The 16,512-nt window shown below is 43.9% G+C and overlaps 1 protein-coding gene across 3 annotated transcripts in view; it reads right to left on the reverse strand.

The window, feature by feature from the left end:
* RTN1 (reticulon 1) overlaps window positions 1-16,512 on the reverse strand; it is a 201,924-nt gene that overhangs the window by 79,546 nt on the left and 105,866 nt on the right. For 2 of the 3 annotated variants that reach the window (XM_075926326.2, XM_006135261.5), the window contains exons 2-3: window positions 4,937-5,659; window positions 857-1,639 (exon numbers count right to left, since the gene is read on the reverse strand). The exons of the other annotated variant lie outside the window; for it this stretch is intronic. In XM_075926326.2, the coding sequence (XP_075782441.2) occupies window positions 857-1,639; window positions 4,937-5,659 (1,506 nt within the window). The remainder of the gene's footprint in view (window positions 1-856; window positions 1,640-4,936; window positions 5,660-16,512) is intronic. 3 annotated transcript variants of the gene reach the window in all.

Consider the following 16,512-nt stretch of genomic DNA (forward strand, 5'->3'; position numbering starts at 1 on the left):
TCCAAGACCTGTGGCCTACTTCCCCACACCATCCCCAGCACCTTCCTTCTCTTTGGTTTGTCCTCTTAGTTTCCACTTGTCTCTTTTCCTCCTGCTCCCAGTGGCGCTTTCCTCCATCCTCTCAGCTACACACACACACACACACACCACCAAGTGTAGGCAAGCTCCTTTTATAACCAGTTTCAACTGGTTTTCCTTAATTGACTCTGCAGGCCTGGTCAATTAGCCCCAGGTGTTCAACTGCACCAATTGCCTCTGTTGGTTCTAGACCAGCACCAAACAGAGTGCTCCTCAGTCTGAGGCTAATATATGTCCCCTACACTACTTTTTTATAGCCTTCTGTTCTGACCCTGTCATAGTAGACACTCCCATAGCTGAGGTAAACAGCCTTGTGTCGACTGAACTCTGCAGTGTACAGCCAACCTCAGTCTTCCTACTACTTGTATACACAGAGTCTTAAGAGCAGAAGGGACCATTGTGATCATCTACTCCAACCTCATGCACAGCCCAGGCCATGGGACTCCACCCACAGATTCTGACTTCGACCCAGTAACTTGTGCCTGAGCTAGCACAGTTCTTTTAGAAATACATTCCACCCGGACTTAATGCCATGAAGCAGTCACATTGCACGCATTAGACATCATCTTTGGTGAGCAGTTCCAGTGGTTAATTACCCGGCATTGTTTGTGCCTTGTTTGAAGCTTGACCAGTTCCAACTGGAATCTCCAGCCATTGATCTTCTTATGGCTTTGCCTGCTAGATTAAAAAGCTCTCCTGCATTAACCACACACATCTTCCATTAGCTGCATTCAAAGAAAAAAACATGTTACTTAGACAAAAAAATTTCTGCATTTACCTTTTTGCTTATTTAAAAAGGGCAGTGAGGGGGATGCCAAGGGACTTCTTTTCCCAGCATCCTTGGAAGACAGTTTACTTTGGTTAACAACTGGTTCTTCAAGTGGCTCCTTCTGAGTTATTTTTTCTTTCAGTTCTTCGGCACCGATGGTAGATGTTGGTGGCTCAACATTGACTTTGGGTGCAACAAAAGAGCATTTCAGATAGGAAGCTGACTCAGCGAGATTTTCCCTGTTCATCCTACTCTCTGTTGTCTTACTTAGTTCAAAGTCTGAAGCATCATTTCTCGAACTATTCTCTTCCTGGATTATGTCCATGATTATTGGTTTCATAAGGGGAGAATCTTGCTCCCTCTTAGGACTTTCTTCAGACGCTGAAGAGGCATCGCATGATTCGATAATCAGTTCGCTGTCGAGTTCAGCTTCACGCTCCTCCCTCAGGATGCTGTACTGTATCGATGGAGAAGCAGGCGAAGGGGGAGGCCCTCCGATATGACTGAAGGTCATGTAGCTGGAGTGTAGCACCTCTTCCGCAGCAAGCGGGTCTTCTGAGACCAGCTCTATCTCAGAGTCACCAGATTCTGCACTGCTGGCTTCGTTATCTAAGGGGGATGGAGCAGCAGGACGCCCCGGCTTGCTTTTCTGATCATGCTTTTCTGAATAAAGGCCTGATGATCGCTGGGCTTCAGATGTTTCCAAGGAAAAGCCCTTGGCTTCTTTAATGGCCCCGATAAGCTCGTCCTCTGATAGGCTGCATTTCCCTTGAGATTCTGAGCCAGATGGTTCTGTTATGCCATGCGGAGATAGAAAGAGAGAGAAAAAACACACCGTGTTGTTAAAGATAACTTCTGATTGCTTTAAATCACTCTCTGTTGACTAAGCAAACACAGATCCAGCTAGCCGGACTGCTCACACAAGCAGGCAATGTTACCAATGTTACCTTTAATAATAAAGAATTATCCATGGATGGAAAGTGCTACATAAATGTGCTTTGCAAGAGGTCAGGATAATCATATGCCCAAGGTCCCTCAGCAACCTAAGATTAGCTATTTTTAAAATGGGAGCATTTTAACATAAAAATTACACAAATAAGCATACACCCGGAGGTGTGCACAGGCAAGGGCATGCACACGCAGACAGAGTTAGTATTTTGGAACCATTCTCTTGAATGTATAGAGGAAAAATTCTTAGCAACCTCTTGGCAACAGACATTCATCTGTGTGGTTGGTATGCAGCATGCAATATGCTTTTTAGTAAGGCACTATTCTCACTCACACTGTGATTCGCACTTGGGATGGAATTTTCAGTGCCGGGGATTAGAAAGACTCAGAACCAATGTGAGCTGCTTGTTAAATAAGATGTGTGCATCATGAACTGTATAACAATGGAAAATAACCTTATTCAGTTTTTATTCCAGCAAACACCCACTGAAGCCATTGAGGACTGTCTTGGGTAAAGGCTCAATGAAATATGAAGGAAGATCTCATGATTTGGACAACATCATTTGACCTTTCAAATTTAAATCTTTTTTAAAATTTGCATTGGTCACTCACCATCTGGATACAAAAGAGCAAACTCCCCTTTTACCACACTGGGAATACGGGGGGCATGAGGAATACAGAATCAGATCCCTCCCAAAACACTAAACGTGGACAATTAATAATCATCTGTTCTGGAGTCACAGATGAGGAACCATATTCTACACCAGCTACTTGAATTTTTGTAATTATACAACTTTTTAAAAAATTATATATATGGGATACCCTTGTTTGAATTCTAGGAATGACTGGTAGCATCCCCTTATTATTAAGGCTGCCTGACACTTCCCATGATAAGACCCTGTTTTCAGTTGCCTATAATTTTGCCTAACTGTAACCATTTGGGTTAAAATATTCCATGCTAGGTGTCTGCTTCAAGCGGATTACTTTTAAAGTTTCAGCTAAAGGGATTAGCCATTTCCAAGAACAAGTCTAGGGGAAAATGTTGTTTTGACTATGTTAAAAAAAATTCTGGCAGTCTTTTCTTTGAGAAGTTCTAATGCCTCCATGCTTTGGCATGGAAGGTGTGTGGTCAGCCCTGTGCTCCTGCAAACCTCCGCTGGTGGATGACATCTTGGAGATTGCTGAGGGCTGCTCTAGTCTATTCAAGGCCTGTATAAAATAGCCACAGTATCATGCTTCCTCACCTTGCTGTGCCCAGTAGACATTAAGCACAGTGGAGAATCTACCCCAGTATTTTACTCCTAATTACCTACATAAAATTTAATGTGATGGCTGCTCATGTAGGAATACACATTCCTCTTCCTCCAAAGACAAAACACAGAGGTGCGTTTGTTCTGTGGAACCTATAGCTCTATAAACTGGCAGTGGGGATAGGGACTCACAGGGCCAAACTTGTTCTCGGAATCAGGCCCGCGTTGGGCTCAGCGAAGAAGAGGTTATTATTATCAGTCATAGCTGGTAGCCTGCCTAGGGACTGGGATGAGCTTTGCTGCTCTGCTCTGCTCATCTTATAAGCTAACGCATGTGGAGCTTTAAAAACAGTGAGCAGTCTCAAGGCACTTTGGAGATTAATATATGAGGTGAAACCCACTTCATCAGATGAGTGGAAATTACAGAATCCAGGATGGGATTCTTGTGGGACTGTGAGAACAATCCCCTGCTAATCTCCTTCCCCGCTCCCAGTGGCAGACCAACAGGAGTGGAGTGTAATCTCTTGACTCCACCATGTTGGCTGGTGGGATATGGACAATAACGTATTACTCTTCCGTTTTCTAGGTGCCAATCCTGCTTTAGTTAGGAAGCCCAAAGCCTCTCTGCATACCTTCTTTTAGAGATGCCTGGCTTTTAGAGAGCACCCTCCTTTGCAAAATGGACAGAGAAACAACAGAAGCTCTCACTGGGAATTCAGACAGGCTAAGGTACATTAGGCTTGGGTCATTTTGAGTTTAATCACACTATATATCAATCATCTATTTTCTCCTCCACCCATAGAAACAAGGTCTCTAACTCTTCCACACCTCTTTTTCAGGACTTGACAGAAGTGAATTGCTCCTTCACTCCTGTACCCACACTTTGCTGTTACTTTGCAAGCCACCCAATCAGTGCTAGGAGCCTAGGAGTCTCCTGCTCACCCCCTTCTGGGTCTCTATCATGCGGTCGGGCAGCAATGCACTAAATTGCCACTGAAAGGTCAGAGCAGAGAGCAGAGCTGAGCAGCAGATAAATGGCTCCTGCTTCCAGCCTCACCTGCAAATTAATCGCAGTTTCCTCTCTTCTGTCTGTTTTAGAGAGCCATGCTGCCCTCGGGAGTCCAGGTGGCCTGGATGGTGCCATCTGACTCCTGGGGAAGAGGGGCTGGGAAACAAGCCATGATATCTCTGGTTGAATAGTCTCTGCCATCCATTCCTCCTGAGCCATAAAGCCTACAAAACAAGTCTGAGCACCTTCTTTTTTCCTCTCCCAGAATGCACCACCATATCCTGCCTACCCTCTGCAGTGTGAACAGACGCAAGTACACTATGAGATAAGGTTGAATCTATTAAGGTTGATTTCTGGTTACCTGATTTTGCAAAGTCGAAGGTCTGTATCCCCATTGTAGGGAAAGTAGGCCAGAGGTCAAGAACCTCGACTTTTGCAACACTGCAGCTATGCTGCCATAAATTTGACCAGACAAAGTTGAAAATTGCATTACTCCTTGTGAGAAGCAGGAGCCCTTAACTTCAGTGGCCCTTAAGGTCGATGGAACTGGCTTGTTACTGTTGACACATCGTTTAGAAAATCGACCTTATGTGGCTAAATTTGATCTAACCTCCTAGCATAGACCAGGTCTGTGGTGCTGAGTACCTGACATAGTTCAGTGAACTTCAATGGAAGCTGCAGGTGTTCATCATCTTTGGAAATCAGACCATTAGTTTAGGTAATGGTGAGTCTCTGAACACACACAAAGTGACACGGTGCTATTTTTACACAGTGGGTGAAATAATGGCCCTGCTGAAGGCAATGGGAGATTTACCATTAACTTTGATGGGGTCAGGATCTCATTTTCTAGCCTAGGCAGATACTTGTTGTTGGACATCTTACCTGTGCCAGAAGATGGAGGTGTGACAGAGCCTGGACTGTCATCTTCTGGCTCTGACACAGTCACTGTCGGAACCACTTCGTGGCTTGGTTTCAGCCCTGTATCTTGCTTATTTGGAATTGTCTCTTTGTTTGTAGGTTCCCCTACACTTTCTATCTCAGTGAGCGTAATCTTGACAGGTGCTGTAATCAATGAGGCACTGTGCTGGCCACCAAATATTTCCTCTGCATAGGATGGAGAAGTTGATTCTTCAAAAAGGTTTTGTCCTTGAGCCATTTTTGTCTCCTCAAAAGTGGTTTTCTTGGCTGCTGCTTCAGGGCACTTATCGATAACGGTATTCTTGTCTTCTAAGCTGCTTTCTTGGTATTTTACCTCTTCTGACCTACTTATGTCCATGTACTTATAAGCTTCTACTTTCATGGGCTCTGCTAGGGTTTTATTGACATCAGTGGATTCTGCAGGAGTCATCTCTATTCCTGAATCTGAGCTGAACAAGCCATGGGAGTCGTAGGCCATCACATTTTGAATGGAATGCCTTAGTGTGTTAAATTCTTCTGTGCTGTCTGAACAACTCACGGGGCTGTTCTCTTTCTGCAGTATTCCCGTGAAGTATGTGGAATCTGGCGGAGGTGTGTAATTGTCGTCTGAGATCAGAGATGTGTAAAAGGACCGGTCGCCTCCTTTAGTAGAACTGTAATCAAAGACGCGAGAGGCCTTGGCATCACCTAAAGAAAACACACAGAAAGCATACACAGTGAAACGGCAAGCGATTCCTTTAATTGCTCTCTCCGTAAAGTTTCACTTCATCAGAGATTTTTGAGGAAAATAATCTTCAATCAGATTAATGTATAGATAAAATAAAGTTAAACAAGCTCCTGGTCTCCCATATTTGTGTTTAACATACTGCAAGCATGGGGAGGTGGGGGGGAATGGCCCAGTTTGAATGAAACAGCAAAAGGGTAAAATAGACACACAGACACCAATCATCAGTGGCCAATGTGCCTGGAACCTTCAGCAGTATCTGCACCAGCCCTGTCACTTGTGCTAAATGAGTAACATCTGTACTGTAGATGTGACAGTTACTTCATGTGCACAGACAATATGGTACGGTGAATAAGTCAAAAGACTTGGGTTCTATTCTTGGCTGTGCCACTGACCTTGGCTGTGCCACTGACCACTGTTTTGTGTCTTGAGGGAAATCGCCTCGCCTCCTTCTCTCTCCCATCATTTGTCTTGTCTACTTAGACCAGGTTTACACTAGACCTGGAAGTTCGGGTTAAGTACTCAACTCCAGCTACGTCAAATATGTAGCTGGAGTCAGCTTGCCTTAAGATGAGTTTGGTGCTGTCTTCACAAAGGAAGGCTAATGGGAGTAAATGCTCCCATCAGCTTCCCTTACTCCTCGCAACTGCAAGGAGTACTGGCACTGACCAGAGCTTCACTCAGCATTTGATTTAGCGGGTTTTAACTAGACCCACTAAATCAAACACCAGAAGATTGATTTCCAGTATGGCAAGCAAAGACATGACCTTAGACTCAAAAGGCTACACTTTAAAAGGCACTGATTTACTTACGTGCTTTTGAAAAGCCTACTAGGAGCCTACACAAATCTTTAGGCACCTAAATAACTTCAAAAATCTGGCCCCAAGCTCAGTGGGACAGTCCGTCTTCTACTGTACATTTGTACAGCACAATGGAGTAATTGATCTCAGTGGAGGCCTGCACATGTTTGTGTTTCATAAATACTACTACTACTACTACTATTAATAACAATTAAGAATTGCTGGGGCCAGTCACTAGAAGAAGCACTGATTACACGTGCTAAATTAGTGTATGAAATGAGCACCGCCTGGAAATCAGCAATTCCTGTGTTCCAGTTCCATCTCTGCAGCCAATTCTCTCTATGGCCCTAGGTAAGTTTTGACCCCTAACTTTTACATGTGACCTCTAATTATAGGCATCTCTGTTTTTTAGTGTCTGACTTTTAAATGTGGCTTGTCATTTCCAGAGATGCTGAGCACCCATGATGACAAGTGAAGCTGGGGGAATCTGTGGTCCCCCAGCATCTGACAAATCGAGTCCTAACAGCCCGATTTTTGAAATAGAATGTTGTGTGCCTGCACCCAAAATGTGAGGTCATTTTTTAAATGTCTCTGCCTCTGTTTCTCCTTCTGTGAAAGAGAATTTTGGGTGCTCAAAATTCATAATTCTTACCTGTCTCAAGAGAATGTGATGTACATCACTTAGTTAACTTCTGTAAGAGCTACAAAGTATGAGTATTGATCATTGTTAATATCATCTTAGAGGGTTGCATACATTAATTAGCATTTTTGGATTTTTAACTCATTGTTAAGGGAGATGCAGTAGTACAGCGTAAGTTATATGGAATTTATCCATCTCTCATTTGGGGAATATGTGTTTTCCTCCTCTAATTTAAAGGAATAAAACAATCACTGCTACTCTCCTGTGCTAAATAAATCCTGACTGCATGACCACCACAACTGATGGGCATGTTATCAACAGCTCATTATGCTCAGCCAAAAATGCATTTTAATCACACACCCAGTTTGCACCCCAATGTCATTCTAGCCCAAGCCCATGACAAAATAAGGGCATCTCTTCATACCTTTAGTGCCTACCATGCCACTGGTTGGCCTGGAATACTAGAATACTAGAAAGGTCAGTGTACCTTCTTGTTTTACCCCCACAGGGGGAGATCTTAGCAATGCAATGATGGGACAATACTATATGCTCATGCATTCCCTAAAACAACACTGTCAAAACATAACCGCTGCCATCACTAAGTGCCAGAAGAAAGCCGTTAAAAAAGCAACCAAGTGCAGTACATAATTGCTCAGTGGCTTTGTGCAGAGGAGAAATATAAATATTCATTACTAGGCCTTCCATGATTCATTTTATTTTCCAGGAACAATTTGTGAACCCACTTCCCAGAAAAAAAATTGTGTACATTAAAGTCCCTTGTGCCCAATCATAGATTCATAGATTTTCCTAGAGTTTAAACTCAGAAGGGGCCATTAAAATCACCAAGTCTGGCTTCCTGTATATCATAGGCCAAAGATTTTTCACCCAGTTAGCTGTGAATGGAGCCCAATAACTTTTCTCTAACACGTATCTTCCAGACATCAAATCTGCAATCCTTCAACATAAATCCCTCTGTGGAAGTCCTGCATCCAAAATGAATGAAGAGTTAGGTTTTATTTAGCCTATAGAAATATTTTTTACAGGGGCAGCAATGTTAGTATGTATATGCAAAAACAATGAGAACCTCTGTGGCACCTTAAAGACCAGGGGTACATCTACACCGCAACATTATTTCAAAACCACCAGCGTTATTTCGAAATAACTTAGTCCGCGTCTACACAGCAGGCAGTTAATTTGAAATGTCGAAATATTGTCAAGCTGAAGGACTTCTTACTCTGACTCCTGTAACCCTTATTGCACGAGGAGTAAGGGAAGTCAGAGGAAGAGTGCTCTATTTCAAAATAAGCTACACGATTGACATAGCTCAATTTGCGTAGCTTATTTCGAGTTAAGCCCTGCTGTGTAGATGCACCTTAACAAATTTATTTGGACATAAGCTTTCATGGGTAAAAACCACTTTATCAGGATTCTGACTAAATGGTTTTTATTCACGAAAGCTTATGCCCAAATAAATCTGTTAGTCTTTAAGGTGCCACAGGACTCCTCGTTGTTTGTTTAGAAATTTTGTGAGAGGTGTAATGATTCTTGGGGTACCTAGAACAGTGAGTCACCTTGTTATCCCTTCCTTCCAACGAGATTCTTGCTTGTGCTTAACTGCGTTTCAGCTTCCTAACATCACCAGCCTGTTAGTCACTCATATTCTCCTCTGTGCTAAGCCAGTCCCTACTTTGCCTTGCAGGGTAACAGTTAGGTGCACCCCAATCCTCTCATCCCTTGAAATGTTTCCCTGTCATGTTCAGCCCCTGGTCCACTGAACGCTCACAGAAATACCAGCTCTGTTGTCCCTGGTGGAACAGAATATGCAACAGCTTATAGGATTCTGCTCAGGAATGGTACCGAGCTTCGTACCACAGCACTGAGATATACTTATAGGCTCTTTCTAGACTGCATCCCTTTTCCATAAAAGGGATGCAAATTAGACACACCGCAATTGCAAATGAAGCTGGGATTTAAATCCCCCCCGCTTCATTTGCATAAACATGGCTGCCGCTTTTTTCCGTCTCGGAGCTTTGCCGGAAAAAAATGTCAGTCTAGATGGGGATCTTTTGGAAAATAAAGCCTTTTCCGAAAGATCCCTTATTCCTCTTAAAAAAAGGAATAAGGGATCTTTCGGAAAAGGCTTTATTTTCCAAAAGATCCCCGTCTAGACTGGCGCTTTTTTCCGGCAAAGCTCCAAGCCGGAAAAAAGCGGCAGACATGTTTATGCAAATGAAGCGGGGGGGGGATTTAAATCCCTGCTTCATTTGCAATTGCGATGTGTCTAATTTGCATCCCTTTTATGGAAAAGGGATGCAGTCTAGACACTGCCATAGTGAAAACAACAGTAAATTTATGATCAAAGATTCATGATTCCAATGACAGTAAGAATACTGGAAACTAATGGCTGCGTATAGAACAAAATCATATCATGCTTTCTAGAGACTAAACTTAACCGGTTAACCAGTGGTGATTTAAGGGGTCTGGGACTCCACTGCCACTGCTGGAGGTAAATCAGGACAGGGCTGATGACTGGGGTTCGGTGCAGGAAGGCGGCAGTAGTTAGCAGGCAGGGTGGATGTTCATTCAGCTCCTGCAGACAGTTCTGGGCTCTGGAAAGGGGCAGAGCAGAAAGGGAAGATATCAAACTGGTTGTGGTGGGGCATGCGCCGAGAAGCAGCAGTTGGGTCAGAGCAGAAGAGCTCTGGCATCGGTGTTAAAAGGGGTAAATGCCCTTTCACTGACCGTACATCATTCGTAATGTGTGTCTCTAATATGCCTCCGTAACCCTAAGTTCCCAGGCATGGCTCTAATTGAATTATAGAGAGTGCTCATAAATTTAAGTGATCCATTAATATCAGGCAGTGTCCTTGAGAACAGGAAGAGAGGGCTCTCCTTTGGGAGTGCATGTGATACCAGGGCAGATTTGTAGAGGAGCCGGTGGAACTGGGACATACAGGAACAAAGCTGGTTAAGTGAAGTTGCTGTCTGAAGGCGAGTTAACCACTTGAGTGACACTCCACACCATGCCTCAGACCCTGGCTGGCATTAGCTGTGATACCTGCACAGCACAGAGCTACACGCTGCCTGGTATTCAGAGCTCCTTGGGTACGGAATGTCTGCTGTGACCTGGGATATGGAACGTCCGTACCATTGCACCGAAAAAGCTCCATTGCAAGAATATTCTTTAGGTCGTTTTTTTTCCCCCGGTGTAACTTCTTAAGTTAAAAAACTACCAAACTGAAAATAAAAACAGAAATTCTATCACGTGACTTAACATTCCCAACCACACAGTCCTTCAGCAGGGTCAGACGGTTTCACAAACATTAATTAATCTTCACAATACCACTGTGAGGCGAGGGAGGGTGATTAGCCCTCTTTTACAGAGAACTGGAAACTCTGTCTTGTGGCATCTTCATATCCCCCTGGCTCTTCAGCAGCGTTGGCCCCTTCAGATCCACCGCACAGACCTCTGCCACTGGAACTAAGAGAGTCACTGACAGCAAGAGTGGACGGGCACTAATGAGAGATGAGACAGACACTCTTCCAGTGGTTTTCACAGTCACCTGCTGACAGCAAAGGATAGACTCAGGATTCTTTGGTCCCAATCCAGGTTCTGGAGGGTGGACGGTGCAAACCCTTCTGTTCCATCCCCTCCAACCTGTCCCCGTCCTGTCTCCCCTCCAACCTGTCCCCGTCCTGTCTCCCCTCCACCTCTGGCTCCTCATTCTAATCCCATTCTCTTCATTTGCCAGTCCTAGGCTCCACTCCTGAAGCTTCTCATCACAGTGCCAGCATTTCTGCCCAGCCAGTCCTGGGAGTTGGAGGTGCACCGCATCTATTTCCACAAAAATGAGCCACGGCCATCTGCATCTACCTCCAAGGATGCGTATGCCATTGGATATCTGCAGACTTGCAGGGTTCTAACTGTGGAGATTACTGTGGCCATTAATTTATGCAAACACACCTGCCTCTCTTCTTACTGTGTCCTCATTTGCTCATGTGCATGTCTGGTCACCTGTTTCCCATCTAAGATGTGATTCTGGGATTGATCACGTGCAGGCAGGCTGCTGCACCGATGAAATCAATGGCCTTGTGGGGTGTGGGAGAGAGAGTGTTATGAAATAGAGAATCTCCAGGACAGTTTATCAGCTTCCAAAGCACCTTAAAACATGACGAGTAGAAAGGCAGCTTAAAGTATCCTCACCTTCTCAGGGCAATGTCTTCTGTGCAGTGCCCTCTAGAGGGTCAGCAGAGAATTCCAGTCTTACTCTTCACAAGTACAGACCGGGGGCACGTTACATCAGTACAGTGGAAGAAGCAAAACAAAAAATGGCTGCATTGAATTGATGAGTATCCCAGTACAAATGCTGCACCAGTTCCACAAGGGTGTTAAAAAACAGCTACTACATAGTAGCGAAAAGAGATCCACTCTCCAGAGATGGGCCTAGCTCTTCACAGCAAACGGCCTTCTTGCTCAGTTTGTCTTTTTCTCTTTGTTGAATTACCTGCTGTGGCTTTTCACATAGTGTTTGTTCACTGAAATTATTTGAGGAATTGTTTATGCCAACATATTCCAGCCTGTGGACAGCTGACTGTTCATGAGGGTTGCTGCCAATTTGTGCTGGGTGAGTGCTTGTCTGAGTCACATGGCATCACATCTGTTCTCTTATTAAATGATTACCAAGAGTACATGTGCCTGATCCATGGGAAACCAATTGAAGTCAACAGAAAGAAACCCACTGGTTTCATCTGGCTTTGGTTCATAACTAGAGAGTATTCAGAATGGCTGTGACATATAATCACACAAGTATTCACAACACTTTCACTTTCTGCATCTGAAGCAGGTTTTGCCCATGAAAGCTCAGGATTCTATATATTTGTTAGTCTCCAAGGTGCCACAGGACTACTTGTTGTTTTTAAAGTTACAGACCAACACGGCTACACCTCTAAAATAATTGTTCGTGTGAATGTTTATGGAATGCTGGGGGTGCGCATTCCAGGCAAAGTGAATTCAAAATTATCCAAACCAACATTCACAAATGTTTGTAGTATTCCTTTTCTGGGCACCACGTTTCAAGAAAGATGTGGAGAAATTCAAGAGGGTCTAGAGAAGAGCAACAAAAATGATGAAAGGTCTAGAAAACATGAGCTATGAAGGAAGACTGAAAGAATTGGGCGTGTTTAGTTTGGAAAAGAGAAGACTGAGAGGGGACATGATAGCAGCTTTCAAGTACCTAAAAGGTTGTTACAAGGAGGAGGGAAAAAAATTGTTCTCCTTGGCCTCTGATAATAGAACAAGAAGCAATGGGCTTAAACTTCAGAAGGGGAGGTTTAGGTTGGACATTAGGAAAACTTCCTATCTGTCAGGGCGGTTAAACACTGGAATAAATTGCCTAGGGGGGTTGTGGAGATTTTTCAGAGCAAGTTAGCTAAACATCTAACAAGGACGATCTAGACGGTGCTTGGTCCTGCCGTGAGTGCAGGGGACTGGACTTGATGACCTCTTAAGATTCCTTCCAGTTCTAGTATTCTATGATTCAGCCAGCTCTGCCCAGTTTACATATGTCAGGGTATGTCTACATTACCACACTAGTTCGCACTAGGGTGGTTAATGTAGTCATACGGAGTTGCAAATGAAGCCCGTGATTTGAATTTCCCGGGCTTCATTTGCATGATCCCGCCAGCGCCATTTTTAAATGCCGGCTAGTTCGGACTGCGTGCCGCGCGGCTACACGCGGCACGAACTAGCTAGTTCGGATTAGGCTTCCTAATCCGAACTAGCTGTACGCCTCGTGTATTAGGAGCTAGGCAGGCAGGCAGCCTGGCTTGCACCAGGTCCAGGAGCTCAGACCTCCCCTGGACAGGGGCTGCTACCACCCCGTAAGAGGCAGCAATACAGGGCGAAAGGCAGCCGGTCTGCAAAGTGAACTTGTTTTTTAACTGGCTCTCCTCATAGACCAGCTCCCGCCAGGGACACCATGCTGCTGCCTCTGATACAGAGGCAGCAGCACTGAGTGATAGGTGGCTTCTCGGGATTGGAGCCGTAGTGCACTGGCTGCTGGGTATTATAGAATAGTTAAGTAACCGATAAGAATTCATGCAGCTATTCAATTAACCAATATTTAACATCCCTTATAGAAGATGATTTTAGAAACATTACCTTCAACTGTAAAAGTGTCTCTTAAGAAAATATTAGCACATAGCTACTGGTCTGGCTATTAAAAATCTGGAAATCTATAACTGCTGGTTAGATGTTGTATCTAGCTAGCTGCAGATAGCTGCCCTTTTATCGGAGTGGTGTATTCAGAGTCCAGTGATAAAGCAGACTCCTTCTAACTTGAAATTTATTCAGATTTCCTTCAATATCCGTGGGAAAGGGATGGATGAATAGCTGCGGTAATTGGTGGCGGAATCAGCACTGAATTTAATCTTGTTTCAAATGTTCCCCCAAAACATTGCCTGCCAATTCAGGAAAAGCAACGCTATTCATTGACAGAAAGAAGCAGTCATGAGGTACTGTAATGTGAGCTTGGGAGAAATAATATATCTGAGTGTTGATGCAGCACATGTGTGTGGAGATGGCTCATGGAGATTAAAATTTGTCTGTCTAGTGTAATGGTTTACTCCCCAAACTATAGGGAAATCAGTTGATTTTTAAATCTCTCCAGAAAACTCGAGGAAGTTGTGCATCATCTAAAATAAGGCTGGGGAACCTTTTTTGGGTCGGGGGCCACTGACCCACAGAAAAGTCAGTCGGGGGCTGCACACAAGTGAGAAGGAAAAAAAACTCAACTGAGAAGGAGAAAAATACTCCCCACATTCCGCTTGCACACAAGAGCCGGGAGGAGCGGGGGGAGGTTAATAGATTGTGTGCCCCAGCCCCATGGGGATGTGATGAAGGGGCTGGATCACGAGTGCAGGCTCCCCAATGCTGGAGGGGGGAGGGGGCCAAGCCTCAAGGGCTGGATCCAGGCAAATTGGGGGCCACATCCAGATTCCCCACCCCGATCTAAAGGTTCATTGTTTGTATGTGAATTTCACTCCTTTTGCAAAAGATCAGCCCAAAGAGCATGAATCAGGCAAGTCCAACTTAGCCTTTGTTTTGATGACTGACTTAAATGGGCCTTAAGTGGTACACAGGCCTTGGCTTTCTGCACAGACTGAATTTCGCTCCTTGGGCAAAATAATGGTCAACTGAAATTAATGGTATAAGCCCCATTAATTTCACTACTGGTGTGTAGCTAAGAGGCCCTCCCTCATTAACTGGCCATGGAATTCAATGGGAGTTCTACATTTATGCTAAGTTAGCATTTATTAAATGTGCTTGCAGGGACTGAAAAGAATAAGAGATTTTGAAAATAGCTATTTTGTGTCATCAGGGCTAAGTTACCGACTGACCAAAACAGTCTCCATTAAACACTAAGCTATGAAGCTATTAAATAACTGATGCTGAAAATAATTTAGAGATCATTGGTTCCATATGAAGTAACTATCTTAATTTACCAGAAAGGCAATTGATGTCCAGTTTGGATCAATGAAAGATTAAGTGCTTCATGATAATGGAACAGGAACTAAAAATTAGCTGAGGATAACAGTTAATTCAAATGGGTGATTATTGTAGTTTCTGCAGAGTGCGGTATATTAAATCTCAGTCAGTGAACAGTTTAGAATCTTTGGCATGTGCCAGGAAAATTATCAGTCGCATGGATAAAATAACCAGGATCCATGTTAACAAGTCTGTATCAAGCTGTGAAGAAGGTAGGCGATTGGAATATAGATATGTCTCAGAGGGCAAGCTATGTTAGGTCTAGACTACATCCCTCTTTCGAAAGATGGACGTAAATTAGACACATCGAAATTGCAAATGAATCCAGGATTTGAATTTCCCGTGCTTCATTTGCATAATTGCGTCACGGCTTTCTTTCGAAAAATGCTATTTTGAAAGTGAAACCACGGTCTAGACACGGTTCTTTCGAAAAGAAAAGCCTTTTTCGAAAGATCCTGTACTCCTCAAACAATGAAGTCTACAGGATTTTTTCAAAAAAGGCTTTTCTTTTTGAAAGAACTGCGTCTAGACCGTAGTTTCACTTTCGAAATAGTGGTTTTTCCGAAAGAACACCGAGATGCAATTATGCAAATGAGGTGGGGGAAATTCAAATCCCAGCTTCATTTGCAATTTCGATGTGTTTTAATTTACATCCCTCTTTCGATGCCTTAGTCTGCATCTGTAAAAAACAACGAGGAGTCCGGTGGCACCTTAAAAACTAACATCTATTTGGGCATAAGCTGTCATGGTCAAAAACCCACTTCATCAGATGCATCTGATGATGCAGGTTTTTGCTCACAAAAGCTTATGTCCAAATAAATCTGTTAGGGCTTGTCTAGACTACATTCCTTTTTTGAAAGAGGAATGTAAATTAGGCAGATCAAAAGTGCAAATGAACTGCAGATTTAAATAGCCTGTGCTTCATTTGCATATTCGCATCCGATCGCTGTTTCGAAAAAGGGTATTTCGAAAGTGAAACCGCAGTCTAGACATGGTTCTTTCAAAAAAAAAACAAACCTTTTTTGAAAGAACCCGTACTCCTGATCTTTAATCTTTAAGGTGTCACAAGACTCCTTGTTTTGGGATGGTTTGGGTTTTTTTTTAAAAGAAATATATCTAGGCATTCAGATACCACTATGATGGGCAATACCAGGTTCAATACTGATTGTACCTCAGTTAATTTTCTTTCCCAAAGCAAATCTACTACATTTTCAGAGGGGGAAGAAATTTTGAACAGGACAACACTATTTTTACAAAGTAAGTTTCCAGGCTAGCAGCAGAGCCAACAGCCACCACGGGCCTGGGGGCAAGGAGTAAAAGGCCCCAGCTGTGCACCTCCAGAAGGGGCGGAGCCTCAGGTGGAAGGGGCGGAGCCTCAGGCAGTCAGTCCTTAGCACCACTTGGAGCATGGAGCTGGGCCCACCCTCCATGCGGCGCTCGGCACTCTCACAGCAATTCACAGGGGCCAGGAACTCTGGGTCCCTTTGAAACATCTGACCCTAGGGTAACTGCCCCCTATGCCTGCCCCCCAGTCGGCAGACCTGTGGGCTAGAGCTGTGCTTAGACACAGACTGATGTTTGCTACAGTGAGATACCAACAAAGGTCTCAATAAACTGTTTAGAAAAGACATAAAATTGGATGAATCCAGCCCCCAAGCAAACCTGCTTACCTATTTCCTCATTTCCACATACCTTGTTCAATTGTTATTGCCAGCTGTAGTAAATTAAATTCTCAGCCCTTAGCTCTGATGATTCATGGTCACTTCCTGAGCTCCCAACGCAAATTTGCCTTGGTTTTCTGTAGACAGTCATTGTCATGCTCAACTTGAG

Source organism: Pelodiscus sinensis, chromosome 5, assembly GCF_052426305.1.
Source record: "Pelodiscus sinensis isolate ZL-2025 chromosome 5, ASM5242630v1, whole genome shotgun sequence".
Taxonomy (NCBI): Eukaryota; Metazoa; Chordata; order Testudines; family Trionychidae; genus Pelodiscus; species Pelodiscus sinensis.